Genomic DNA, 14,908 nt, shown 5'->3' with positions numbered 1-14,908 from the left:
GCATAACTGACCAGGCAACACCCGCCACAGAGTGGAATCTCATTAGCAGTGGTAAACAAAATAAATAGCGTCTCTAAAAGAAAACATAAATGAAATGATGTGATAAGACTTACCCCAGTCAAAGGCAAATGAATATGTGTAGAATTGCCATGGGAAGGAGACGATACCCACATGAGGAAGGTACAGCCAGATCATGCAGATAATAAGCAATGAAGGTATTGGGAATAGTCAACATTCCAGCTTGAAAATTTTCCTCCAAAAGACAGAGAAAGTGAGAAGCCAAAGACATGGTGATATGACAAACTTGATGAGAAGAAAAGCTGTGGAGGCAGCAACCTTCCATGGGTAAGTCAGAATATACCAGCCTAACAAGTTGACGAACCCAACCAGTTAGTGTGATAGGGGCTAAATCCCGGGAAGCAGATGGATTCCAAGGAAGAAATAGTTTGGAACATGAATCCTAAAAGGAGGTGGTATATGCCACATAATGCCATGAAGGAGCAAACTAAACAAAGAAGCCAATCTGGATCAGAATGGGAGTACAGACAGTAGATGGAAGATAAGAAATGGGGTGTGAAAGCCAGACAGCCTTCACAGTCAGTGCAGGTCTTAGGAAGAATGGACCAGTCTGGATATAAGATGACATAAGTGGAATGGTAAAGGATTCAGGTAACATTATTGGCCTAAATATCTGATCGATGATGTCCACAAATGAAGAAAACCCCCAAATGAATAAGGTAATGAGTTGTGGTAAGGATGAACTTCTCCACCTTTATCAGGAATCCCACCAGTGCCACTTCTTGCAGGAGCAGAAGAGTGTGGTCTCTGAGTTGTGAAGAGGAAGAAGTGAGCAGGAACCAGTCACCAATGTAATAATGAGTGCATAGACCCATCAAGTGGACAAGTCAGGCAAAAATTCATACCACTTTACAAAACACACAAGGAGCTGAGGTTAGTCCAAAAGGCAGAGCCCTGAACTGGGTGACCCTAATGGATGAACAAAAATAATAACAGGATTTGGGAGCAATGGAAATGTGAAGATTGGCATCTGTTGCACTGAGTTTAGTCATCCAAAGTCCTGGGGAAAACACCCATCGAAATGAGAGATAGGACTCCACAGTGAAGCTAGGGTGTTCCAGAAAGGACTTCAACCAGGATAGATCGATGATAGGTCTCCAATCTCCCATCTTCTTGGGACCAAGAAGAGACAGGAAAAAACCCAGTTGTATAGGGCACACCTGTTCAATAGCCTCTTTGCGAAGCAGGTCACGGACAGCCTTGATAAGATAACCAAGAGATGTAGAATCTGTCAGAGTGGGAAGAAAATAGGGGAATAGAAAAGGGTGTGGGGATTGGAGCTGAAGGCAGAGAACTCTTGACAGAACCCATAGAACCCACAGATCTGTTATTAAATGTCACCAAACAGCAGAAAAGTGGAGCAATCTGGCCCTCACCGGTTCAGAAACCTCCGTAACATCACCTATAACACTGTTGTCAGTCAGCCTGGGTGCAGGAATAATGAGGATGAGTCCAGGAGTGCTGGGAGGAAGGAAAGGGCATGGGTGAAGGCAATTCATGGGAGAAATTGGGATGGTGATATAAATGGGTGGCCAGACACGATAAGAAAGGATGCAACCTAGCAACGTCAATCCTGGATTCCCAGGAATCAGTATGAACTCCAAATAAGGTATTGCATAGGAAGGTGGCCCGATGCAGGTCCCACAGGGGTGAATGGGGGAGAAACCCCCACAAGTAATGCATCTCTCACCAACAAGTCCAAATAGCACATGAGCCAGGTATTATGGGAAAGAGCAGAGGCTGATAAATGAGCCACAGTGGACCAACAGGAGGAACCCGAGCGCATCTGAAAAAAGTTCTGGGGAGGGATGAAAAGCCTCTGACACTAACTGGAGAGAAGACAAGCAATGTAAAATGGAGGAGAGAGAAAGGCAAATCCTTGAGAATTGAGCCTGATTAAAGTAAAAAGTCGCTCCCAGATTCAAACCACAAAAGTGGAGGTAGAGGATCCAGTTGTTGAGAATCCAAATATGGATCTGAAGAGGATTTGTTTATTTGTTTGTAATTAAGCACAAAGTTACACAATACCCACCATGGGTATTGAACCTCGTTTTCTAGCATTATAAGTCCACAAACATATCATTGTGCCACTGGTGGGTGATCTGAAGAGGAATGGTACCCCTAAAGCATCTTAGTACGACAAGTGAGGGTCAAACCACCACCCGGCAGAAGTTGATCCCAAAATCTTTGAACATGAACATTAATGTCAGGTGAAGGGGAAAAACAAAATGAAGAAGGAATTTCACCCAATAAGGAAGGGGAGGCATTATAGGCAATAGGGGAAACATGCAAAATACCACATATCTGATTAACAAGCTGTTAAAATGGGTGGAAGGCAAAATCTCTTGAAGAGGTGTAGATTGTGACTAAGCAAAATAAGAAGGTGCTGGAAAAAAAGAAAAAAGAGCTAAAACTGTCTTCTTGATTGTATTCTTCCTCCAAAACTTCATCTGGTTGAAAAGGAGAAGAAATTGCATGCCAAACATATGAATCTAGCTCCCTACAAATTAAGGCCTGTGTCTACTTTGCTGATAAAATTGTACCAGAAGTATTGTAGGATGTAACAGGAACTTCAGCATTTGATCCATTGAACCTCCAATTTATACTAAGTTCACTTGAAATTCAAGAACAAAAAACAAGGACAAAAGGAAAAAATAGGTTAAAAACAACTAAATGCAAACAGAAATTTAAAGCTGTTGAAAAAAACTGTTGAATAACAAGAAAAAAAAAGAAATTTAAGTGGAAAAGAATTTCAATCAGAAATGGTAGCCACACATGAAAAAACACACATCTTAACAATATAGTGCTATTCAAGAAAGTGAGGATTAAGAGGGAATAGCAGAGCTAGCTGTACCAATATAGGTGGCACAATATTATTGGTGGCAAGTAGTCACATGCTATATACATGTTCAATAGTGGTGTAAAATTGGTGGGGTGTATACACTAGTGCACTGAGTGTGAAAATTTTTCTTAGCAATCTTATAGGGCAGAAAGAAGATCGAAATAGCTTTGTGTGAAAGAGTGTAAATACATATCAGAACAATCAATTTATACTTTTTCATTACTTTAAATTTGTTAGAAATATTAGAATTAATATTTTGTATATTATCTACTCACTTTGTTTGTGTATAAATAATATTAAATTGCATTTTACTTTTAAAGTTCAAGCCTGAACCTACTTCATCTTGTTTCATAAAAAACATCTTTTATCATACTACAAATCACAAACCAAATGAAGTAGGAAACCATAAAATAAGCTTTAAAAAACAAGATTCAGGACTGTAATTATTGAAGTTATTCATAAATAACTTTTCTTCGAACAACATATCACTCTAACATTGCCACTGGATATGTTTATAGCAAATGGAAAGACAAATTATACACTACATAAGTCTGATGATTGTCTGTATTGTTTTAGCAGTAAAAGGTAATAATTCATTATGAGTCTGGAAACCTAGTTATAGATTAGTAAGAATTATTTTTGGACAACCAACATAAATATAAAACAGGTTTACTAAACCATACACAGACTTGCTAAGTACAATGCTAAGTACTAAATTTTCTTATTTTTATGTATATTTTTTATTCATTGTGATATATATTTTTATCAAAGTAACTAAAATTTTAAAATTAGAAACTTAGTAGGTTTGATATATATAAATATAAATGAAATAAAAACTCTCCACAAGGAAAGCATGTGGGCTGTTGTCACTTGACTTAACACAATAGCTTGTTTACCCTAAGCTCTCATCATGTGATTTATTGCTTTGTTACACTAATTATACATGATTCAAAGTGCAATAAAACAATAAAATAAAATGAAAGTATTTATGAAAATGTTAGGCACTTGATACTGTTTAGTACAAAAACTAATAATCTGTTACAATTTGCAGTCATTCTAGTATTTAATAAAAATCGTTTTTGATTCTATTTCATATTTTTTAACTTTCACTACAGATGATTTTGTTACAGTTAGTGTTATGGCAGGTAAAACAGAAGATAATTTACCAAGATTTACTGGAAAATGACTTGATATTCAGTTAGGAGGTTCTAGAGGTTATGAAATATCAAAATTGTAAGATGAAAAGAAGTATTTTTAGTCTTAGCATGGAAATCATCTTTCCCTTAGATTGATTCATGTAAAGGCTTCCTAAATTGATGTACAAATTTTTAGTAAAAATAACTTAAAAGTTAAATTTGTTTGTTTGTGTGTGTGTGTATATACAATAAACTTGTAATGTTTAATAAAAGCTTGCCACACTTTGCAAAGATATACTCAATAAATTGAATTATAGCATGTATAGTTTCATAGTTACAAGGAAATATTCAGAAAGTTATTCATAATTTCAATTAATCAGTTATTTTATATGATATTAATCGACGTAAGCATGAGAAGGCAAATGAATTTTTGGCATCATGCTCCCTATACCACCTTTCTCTCAAGACTTAGTTTATTCTGTTATTGGCTGGCAGACGTTGACTTTCGAGTGTGTTTGCAATTCATGTTCACGGGACTCTTAACCATTCCACTTATGTTTTGTTGTATATTGATAAGTCCTATCTACCCAAAAATTCAGTGGTTTGAGAAGGGCATAAGACTTTCTCTCCTATTTACCTTCCCTCCTTTTCTCATTTTTATAACTATTCGGATCTGGATCGTCTTTTATGTCCAGTTCTTACTTTCCGTTGTTATGTTGCATGCACTGTAGAGTTTTGGGGTACACATCATCGTTTTTTTTCTCCATTAGGATCCTAATGTCACATGAGTTATCCCCTGTCACTTTGACAGTTTGGGTTTGTCAATTGGTTTGTATTGCTTACCTTGGAGCAGCGGAGACTTCTTTGGGTCTCATCTCAAGTTTGCCATATCTCTGTGTCTCTGGGGGCTCAGTTACGTTGTCTGCTGGAGGAGATTATACAGGCTGGTATGTGGACCTTGCCTAATAGATTTATATCTCATTATTTACCTTATGTATGGCCTTTCACACATATGACAAATTGCATACGTGATTAGACATGTTTTTCAATTTCTGACAGGGTTATTCAACAAAGGTTTGTCTGTTCCTTTGTATAAGGCATCTTTGTAGCTACTTTACATTTTTCTAGTAAACATAAAGTGTCTTTTCTTCTGAACTATTTTTGGGTTATTTGTCCTCGATGCCCTATCTAGGTTCCTAATTGGGATATCACAGTGGTTCTCCATGCCTTATCTCGTCCACCCTTTTGTTTTGGAGATTACACAAATATTATTTGGGACGAAGAAAAGTTTTTCAATCGTAACATGAAAATCACCTCGCACTTGGACAAGTAATGAAACAGACTTAATATTTTCACAAACGAAACTTTAGTAAGAATACTTCAATAAAAAAAAATGGATTTTTTCTGTACAAGAGACTTGTAATCATTACAACAAGTTTACTAAATTTTGTATAAATACACTTACTGCATTAAAAGTTATAGTATAAATACTTAAGATGTGTGTATACAATCATGTATTTTATGCTGAGCCTGTTGCAAAAGGGTTAATCCTCGTCCCACTGTGCCCTGAAATGTGACTGTATTTTACAAAATACTAGTCCACTAAAACACAACCAAGACAGGTCACTTTGTAAAGGCCAGTTTTGTATTCCTGGATACAGTAACATGAGTGTATGTGTGCTGCGTCATTGCAACTTCTGTAATGTTAGCCAGGCATGACTGGAAGATCAATATAATAAAAAATAATAAATATATATATAAAAGTATAATGATATGAGATTTAAGCTATTTAAACTAAACATTTGAGTTTTGTGTTATAAGTTGTAGTCATTCTAGAATCAAAACAGCATAATTTATATTTATTTCCTATGTTTTTTATGGTGGTTACGAGGTCAGTCAAATTGACAGACCTCGTATAGTTAGGGTAGAGGTAATAACAGACAAAATTTAAAGTTTTACTGAAAACAAATGTTTGAAATGTTATAATACATTATACATGTATATACATTATTAATATTTACAAATAAGTTCTTAAACTTATTTTTCTTAAAACACAAAACAGTAAATAAAGAAGTACAACAAACAATTATCTCTTCTAGTTACAAACTTTATACTTTTCCACTGCTTGCCATAGGTTGCTAAGCCTTATCAAATTGGAGGATATGAAACAAAATAATTTTTTCGGTTTTATATATACATTTGAAATAACAAAAATCTTAAATTTCTGTATCAATACAATAAAATTCTACTATAATTTATCAAACTTTGTAACTAAGCTGTATTTGGGTCTAAAAAATATGAAATTGAACTCGCTAAAAACTCACCAGCATGAAGATTTGTATCAAAAGAACGTAATGACGTCGTAAAATAGAAAATGGCTGAGAAAGCCACTAGTGGCATATTCTGAGCTTTCGAGTGATTATTCACGTCGCATACAGAAGTGTATATAAGGGATCATTTCCAAAAATGGAAAGAGGTGAGAAGAGTCACTGTGTTTAATTCAGTACACGAGTGATATCTCAGCAAATAGAAAAGATAAAACATTCTTAATTTATATTTTAGTTTGTCAATATCGATAGTTTGAGTTCACTATTTTATGAATTTATGTACATTTATTTTAGTATTATACATTATTTGATTTGTTAATTTAAAATTAAATATTAATAAACACACCTAAACATTGATTTTTGTTTGTCACAAGGTATGCTGAATGCCGCACTGGTTCAAAGTAGATGTTTGTGATGTCAAAATACAAAATATCCAGTTTCATATGAATTTCAGTGGTCTCTCGGATTGATCTCTTGGGTTGAAACTTTATTAACATGGTCCATTGATCATTCTCTTTTGGATGTTTATCAATGGAAATGGTTTACTTATCATTAGTGGTCTCTCGGAAATGGTTTTAACCCAATCGCTACAGGTCACGGGTCAAAGGCTATGTCATCGTATTTGTTAACTTGCATTCGAAATATTTTTGAACTACTGATAAGTAAACCATTTCCATTGATAAACATCCAAAAGAGAATGATCAATGGACCATGTTAATAAAGTTTCAACCCAAGAGATCAATCCCTGATGTCGTGCAAAAGACCACATAAAAGCCAGGCATGAATTCAGAGAATAGTGATCGCTTGATGAAAAATGTCCTTTCCCAAGGCTGATGTAAGACAGATGGTCAGAGAGGAAACAGAAGAGGTTGGCACTCCTGAAGATACTGAAGGCTGAGCCGCCCAATGTGACATCACCAGAAGAACTTGACAGGATGAGGAGCAAATTAGTGCAAAACTTTGGATAACAGAAGAATGAAGGCCCATCTAATTCTGACTGGAGCACCTATGCCCAAAGTCAGAGAGTGAGGTACAGGAGATAAGAAGGATGGGAGCTAGATGTTCCAGTGTGTGGCAAAAGCATTGATTTGAGGCATCCTAAGATGAGAGCAGATCCAACAAAAAAAACTTGTGAACGAAGTATCCATTCCTTGGAAAGAACTCTTGTTGAGACAAGATAATTGTTCAGCCACTAAATTCATTACACCTGGAGTATGACAAAGAAGCAAGGGGAATAATTTGATGATTGTAGGCTCAAAAGAGAAGTTCCATTGTTTGAAAACAAAGAGACCTGGAGTGAGTGCCCCCTTGCTTGGAAATGTAAGAGACTGCTGTGGAATTGTTCAAGTGTAGCATTACCACCTTCCCTCACAAAAATGCAAGACCTAAAGACATGGCTCATTGAACTGCTAAAAGCTCTAAGAGACTGATAAGAATAGACTTTTCAGTTTTGATGAGAAAATCAGCTCTCATAGCTTCGAATAAAAGAGCTCAAGTGAGAAGTTCTGCCAAGTGGAGGGAAGGAGTAAGAAGATGCCAGTTGTCTATGTAATGGTGAGTGTGAATGCCCAGTGAGTGAAGATGATGTGAAAAGGATCTGACTATCTGGCAAAAGACATATGGGGCAGATGCAAGGCCAAATGGTAAAGTGTGAAACTGAAAAACCTGTCTCTCATGAAGAAAACAGTGAGAACAATGTGTAGATGCAGCGACTGGAATATGAAGATAGGCATCGGCAACATCGACCTCTGTCATCTATAGACCAGGTGAAAAATGCAACCAAAGAAAAAGAAACTACTCTTATTGTAACCAGAGGAAGCTGGAGGAAATTACTGAGACCAGAAAGGTCGATGACAAGTCGCCAATTGCCCATCTACTTTGGTACTACAAACAGATGGGAATAAAAACCTTCGAAAGAGAAGCTGATGCTCTCTGTGGCCTCTTTGTGCAGAAGATTCCGAATGGCTTCTGTTTGATGATTGGATGTAAGATGATCCTTGGGAGTGGAAAGACAACTGGTATGAGAGACAAAGGAGGAGGAGATGTGAAATGAAGGACTAACCCTCTTATAAAAACTTGAATGACCCATTGATCTGTGACAAAGGTCTCTAATACTGACAAGAACCATCTGAGTTGAGCCCCCATAGGATAGTTACTGACACCATACTCTGTGGTCCAAATGAGCAGAGGATACCCGCTGATAAGGTAATCTCCCTTGTGTTCCAATAAAATGTAGAGCTGATTCAGGAGGTCTGAAAACCCTAATGGAAGATGCAGGTAACCTTCTGGTAGAAGACTAGGAAAGGCAAGAGGCCAGGGTGGAAAGAGAATAATGGAGACAGGCCACATCCACCCTACATTCCATGGAATCTGGAATACCTGCAAAAGTCAAATGTCTGAGAAAAGGAACTTCTCTGAGATTTCTAAGGGCCAAAGAAGGAAGTTGAATTCCCTCAAGCAAGGCATCTCTCCAAAAGATACCAGGAACAAACTAACCAAGAAACAAAGGAAAGAGTAGAAGCCGATAAACTTACCAAAGAAAAGTCAATAAAGGACTAAGATCCTCAGAAAACTGAGCAGGAGACCTGTGATAGGACTTACATAACAGTTACAAAGAAGATAATAATGCAAAACTCTTGTAAGGGACAGATGGATTTGGGAAAAATGAGTTTGATTAAGATGAACAGTGACATCAAGCCTAGAATCCCAAATAGGAAAAAGAGGATCTAACCTCTGAGAATACAAATATGGGTTCTCCAAGCGATGGACAGCTAAGGCATGCTGATCCGATAAATGAGGAGGACAAGGCATGGCAGCTCCCTCTCTCAATTGATCAGCAACTCTCCTAATATGCACAGCAATGACTGGTGAAGGTGAAAAGACCACATAACCATTCAAATAAATTTCCCCTAACAAAGAAGGAGATAAGCCAAAAGCTACAGAAGAAATGTTCAAGACATTACAAATTTGATGTATTAATTGCAAAAATAGTGCAGGAAGCAGGATGTCCATCCTAGAATCCAAATTATCATCAGCCTGCCCCTGAACTCCCGTAAGCTCAGCCTTTGAGCCAAAAGGAGAAAAAAAAATCAGACCTAATGTAAGACTCCATCTCTTTCTGTATGAGGAACTGGACGTCCTCAGCAGAAAGGGGCTCTCCCCCAATGCTCCAGGTGATGCTAGACTCCAGATAATAATAATAATAATGTAGGTGGAGAGAATCACAAGATTTAACTTACTATGAGCAATACAATGGGATATAATGGCTGAAGCAAGTGAGGTAGGATTCATACCAATGCTTAGATGGGAAGAGAAGAGTAACTTTTGTCAGGATAAAGCTATAGTGTGAAGGGAGGGGAGCAAGTTTCAGAATACAATTTTCTTTATAAAGAAATTAATACAGAAATACCAGTAAAGAAATCCAACAGGGGCATTTAATAATTGCATGTATAATATTAATTTCATAGTGCTCAGTTTTAAACTAGACTTCATTAATACGAACTATACAAATGTTGTTATTACACATCACAGAGTTTGCTATGAAACATTTCTAGTATCTAATAGTGACATTTCACAGCAAGTTATCTAATAGAAGAGCCAAACACTGATACTGACTGATTATTTTACAAAATATGTATTACATAGTGACTGCATGGAAATAAACTATTTAACAATATAAATGTGTGTGTGTGTGTGTGTGTGTGTGTATATATATATACATCACATTAACAATTAAAAGTTTCAGTACTTTGGGGCTAATGAAATTTAGAAGGGTAGGTCAAAGGATCTAATTGATAAGTACAAGGAACTGATAAAGACATTTAAAGAAAATGGCTATAATAACATAATTCTGAGACTTAATTGTAGAGAAGAAATTACAAGCAGGCCTCTATGGCTGAATGCTAGGGTTAGGTTAAAATGTAAGGATGAGCAGGTTGAATTTGAGAGATCAGTTCAACAGGAAAAGGGAGCTTTTTTAGGATGGATGATTTACATGTAAATAAGGTGGGGGCTGGTTTGTTTGCAAGGACAGCTTTAAACTATGACTAGACAGTGGTGAGGACCAGAAAAATTAAGAAAAACAAAATAGAGAGAAAAGTTATAGCATAAGAACAAAGTAAAGAAGTAGTTTAAATTCCAGGCTAAACTTATTATTGTAATGCCAGAAATATAGGAAATAAAATGGGTGGCTTTAGAGTACTATTCAAAATGGAAAATGTGAGATAACAGGAATAACTGAAATCTGGTTAAAGGTACAAAATTTTAATGACAAGAAATTCCTTGAAATACAGGATTAGAAACTATTTAATAGAGACAGAGTACTAAAAAAGAAGGGGAAGAAGTGGCTTTATATATAAAATGTAAGTTACATTTTATTCAAGAAGAGGATATCAGAGCTAATAGCAATGAGGTTAAATCTATTTTGGCTTCTGTTAGTTGTCATAAGTGAAGGCTTTTAGTTGGAATCTGTTATATATCAACAAATGAAACTGATGAAGTTAATGAGAAACTACAGTGAGATAAAATTTCAGTTGTTAATGAGGACATAACTATATGGGATTAATGTCAGGCATGTAGATTGTGAAGTTGACGTTTTTCTTACCTAAACATGTATTTCTGATAGATAATCATATCTACATATCAAATAGCTAGCTTGAAACCTCACATATCTGCCTATGAGATTTGCATGCCACCAGCCTTGAGCTAATTCTTATCTAAAAGTACATTTAATATGAACTGTTCTGGTGCATGATGACATCATCATGCAACAATAGCCCTCCATCAATGGGAGGGCTACAACCTCCTTGTGCAGAAGCTCCCCCCAAAGCACTTGCACTCAAAATAACTTCATTCTTAGATGAGGCAAAAAGTGCACTACAAGTGGGGAGGATGGGTGGGAAGAGTTGAGTATTTATCAGAAATACATTTTCAGGTAAGGAAAATGTTAACTTCTGAGACAATACCTCACCTTCTCACACAGAATAGCTAGAAAGCCACAATGAAATGGTGGAGGGGCCAGTGCAAACATTAAACCTAAGCAGTTCCCTTCAGAAAGTGCCTCAAAGGAGATCCCATGGAATGTGACACTTGATGGCAGGAGCTTCACAGGGGCATACACATGGGAAACAACATCTCATATTGACCAGGATATAATCTTCACCCGAAGGAAAGAGAGTGAAAGAAAAAGAGCCCCAAGAGACGAGTGAAATTTTTGCATGACCAACCAAACACCCACAGGAATGGTTGGAAAGCCAAGAAGTGTAGTGTAGGTAAGGTGCTATCAGGACTTATGGTGTGTGTGTGTGTATGTCTGACTTTGACTCAACTGGATAAACAGAGATGAGGAGAGCAAACTTGTACTGCTGCAGGAGGAGTACACATTAGCTATTGGAGGGGTGAACTTGCTACACAAATAGTGCCATCACCACCCTACTTTCCACCGTATTGTGCTGTACATAATCACTGAAGAACTACCTAAGGCCTACCACCCCAGCAGTTTGAAGATGAGGGGTAGAATTTGCATTGGTGAAACCCGGAGAAGTGTTAATTATTTACATTTACTGCAATATTAAAGTTTAGGATGTTGCTGAATTTGAGGAGGATGTTGCTGCTTTACAAAAGGATTTGGATTATTTGATGAGTTGAGAAAATAAATGGTAGATGGATTTTAATTATAATAAATTCAATGTAATGTATGTAGGATTTCATAATTTGAATTATAAGTATAATTTTGCTGGAAATAAACTTAACAGTGCTATGAAAGAAAAAGATATTTGTGTTTTGTTGATCAGCCTCTTAAGCCATCCAAGCAATGTGCTGTTGCTAATGGCAAAGCAAATAGGATTTTTGGTTGTATCTACAGGAATATTGAACACAAGTCTAAAAGAGGTTATAATTTCATTGTATGGGTCATTAGTTAAGTCACATTTGGAGTATTGTGTTTGGTCTTGGGTTCATCTTAGAAAGGACACTGAATTGTCTGAAAGAGATCAGAAAAGGGCTACCAGAATGGTAACTGGAATGAAAAGGTTGCCATACAAGGACAGGTTAACAGTGAGGTGTAATAGTGAGGTGTTTAAGATTGTTAAGGGAATTGATAGTGTTGATGCATCATCTTTTTTTTGTAATTAAAAGTGAAAATAATAGGACTAGGAGACTCAAATATAAATTCTGGAAGGGTAGGAGTCACCTTCAAATAAGACAGCAATATTTTTCTATCAGGATGGTTGGCTTTTAGATGGGTTGCCTTCAGATGTGGTGAATGCAGTTACTTTAAAGGAGCTTAAGAGAAAGTTTGAACAATATATGAATATTAAGGGCTGGCTTAGAGTGTTTTATTTTCATTTTAAAGTTTAGTTTAGTGGATGGGACAGTCTAGATGGGCCAGCAGGTCCCATATTGTCCTTAAATTATATAAATATAATGTATTTTGAGAAAACCTGGGATTGGTGTAATCTGCTTCTTTTCAGACAGATGAAATACTGTAATAGTGAAGCTAGCCACAAGAAGAAATGCAACACTGTGTAATTGTATTTTACACTAATAAAATAACAAGTAAGTAATTAATCAAGAAGAAACACTGTAATAGTGAGGTGATGTACCTAGCCACAAGAAAAAAAATAACAGTGGTTAACTGGATTTTACATTAATAAAATAACAGAAAATTAATTAATCATGAAATAACTACATGTTCATGTAAAATTCAATATGGCTATAATAAATTATGAATATAGTTTGTAATATTTCCATTGTCATGTTTTCTGGCTTGCCTACTTGATGAATTTTTTTTCATGTGGAACAGGAATTAAAAACAAATTGTTAGATCTTAAGCTCTAAGAGGTTTAGGTATGAAGTAATGTATTTCTAAAGTTCTGAAATTTAAAAAAAAATGTGTAGGTGTAAATGGACTTTTAATGGTGAAACATTTGCAGGAGTGTTAATACTGTAATACAGATTACATTTTCCTGACTATACAACAGTAACTTATTATTTAAAAAAAAAGTATAAGTATAGTAAATCATAACAAAAAATACATAAGAAATATTATTTCACAGACAATAAATTTACACTTACATACAAGACACACATATCACAACTCTTACACTACAACAAAGAGAAATATAAGTAGGTCCATTGACTATACAAATCAACTATATACTGATAACACTAAAACACCTACCTATGTAATTCACTGTTAGAAATGTAGTAGGAGAAAACCAGAAGGGATATCACACAAAACATAACAGCTGCCATAAGACACCTTCTAATTGCAGGTTGGGTTACACTACAACAGACCCCCAACAGAGTCTTCTTTGTTATTGTTGGCTCTGCCACCATACTATATTTTCTGTCTTTTATCAAACAATCTGTGCATTTATGGTAAAAAGTTAATATTTTCTCTCCTTTAATTCTCACAAGTTGTGCACTTTTTTTTTAGCCCATGTTATATGTTACCTGCAGCATTACACACCACAGAAAAACAGACTAGTCCCTCTAACAGTATACATAATTAAATGTGACTGTGACATGTTATCAGGTTTTGTTTATGCCAATAGATAACAGAATATCTTTCTTCAGTGAACACTTGTTGCTTATCTCACTGGTATCCATTACAAATGTCCCTTTGAAAACCAGCTCCTTAGTCTTTCACCAGGCTTGGGCAGTCTCAGTAAAACACCTACAAGATCACACAAAACAAAATTATTAAAAATTACAAAAATTAACTAAATACAGCCTCTGTAATATAAAAATGTTAAATACCTGGTCTATAGGATAATTCAGAGTATGTCACTAAAAACTCTAATTTATATTTTACTAATTCACAAATACTGTAATAGCAAAGTAAAATATACAAAATATATTTAAGAATACCTTTATTTAAAAGCATTTATACCAACATTTGTACATGTAAGAAAAATGAAGTTATCTTAAAATAGCAAATCAAATACTATGATTTTATGAATTTTGTAGTTGTATATAATTTTTTTTTTGTTTGCAATCTTTTTATTTATGAAATGCTTAAACTTAAAAACATTTGGTCAAAGTACCATTTCTTATCTGTATTCAATAAGCAAAATATCTTTTCATGTCTGTGGAAATGTTTTACATGTTCAAACAATGGAATATCTTGACATAAACAAAATATAAAATTTATAAATAATTTAATAAATTGAAATTTCTTTCAAACTAGCTACAAGCAATCATTTATGTAGAATATTTCACATTAAATAAATTTTGCATATTGTGTTAGTGGAAAAGATTAGTGGTCTGCTTTCACACTAATACACCTTTATTCTCCAATGAAACAAAGAAAAAGCTAATATTTTATAAATATGGTAATTTTTTGTTACTTTAGTGTCATAACATTCTGTTTAAGTAGTTAGCACACAGGATCACCTACAAAAGTTGTAATATTTTCAAAACGAGACCCAAAACTCGAGCGCATTCGAATATTGACTATTCTTCTTTAGGAGAATGAAGGGTTATGTTTAACGAGCGTGAAGAAATATATAGGTTCGGATGTG

General features: G+C 35.4%; 1 protein-coding gene across 4 annotated transcripts in view; it reads right to left on the bottom strand.

The window, feature by feature from the left end:
• Positions 1-14,908, bottom strand: part of LOC106460391 (bifunctional heparan sulfate N-deacetylase/N-sulfotransferase-like) — a 78,615-nt gene that overhangs the window by 56,807 nt on the left and 6,900 nt on the right. For all 4 annotated transcript variants that reach the window (XM_022387108.1, XM_013920081.2, XM_022387109.1 and 1 more), the window contains exon 2: positions 13,564-14,061. In XM_022387108.1, coding sequence (XP_022242816.1) covers positions 13,564-13,721 — 158 coding nt within the window. In that variant the 5' untranslated portion in view covers positions 13,722-14,061. The remainder of the gene's footprint in view (positions 1-13,563; positions 14,062-14,908) is intronic.

Source organism: Limulus polyphemus, unplaced genomic scaffold (assembly GCF_000517525.1).
Source record: "Limulus polyphemus unplaced genomic scaffold, Limulus_polyphemus-2.1.2 Scaffold763, whole genome shotgun sequence".
NCBI classification, from domain to species: domain Eukaryota; kingdom Metazoa; phylum Arthropoda; class Merostomata; order Xiphosura; family Limulidae; genus Limulus; species Limulus polyphemus.
The sequence above is the reverse complement of the archived record's forward strand: the minus strand, read 5'-3'. Positions and strand labels throughout refer to the sequence as shown.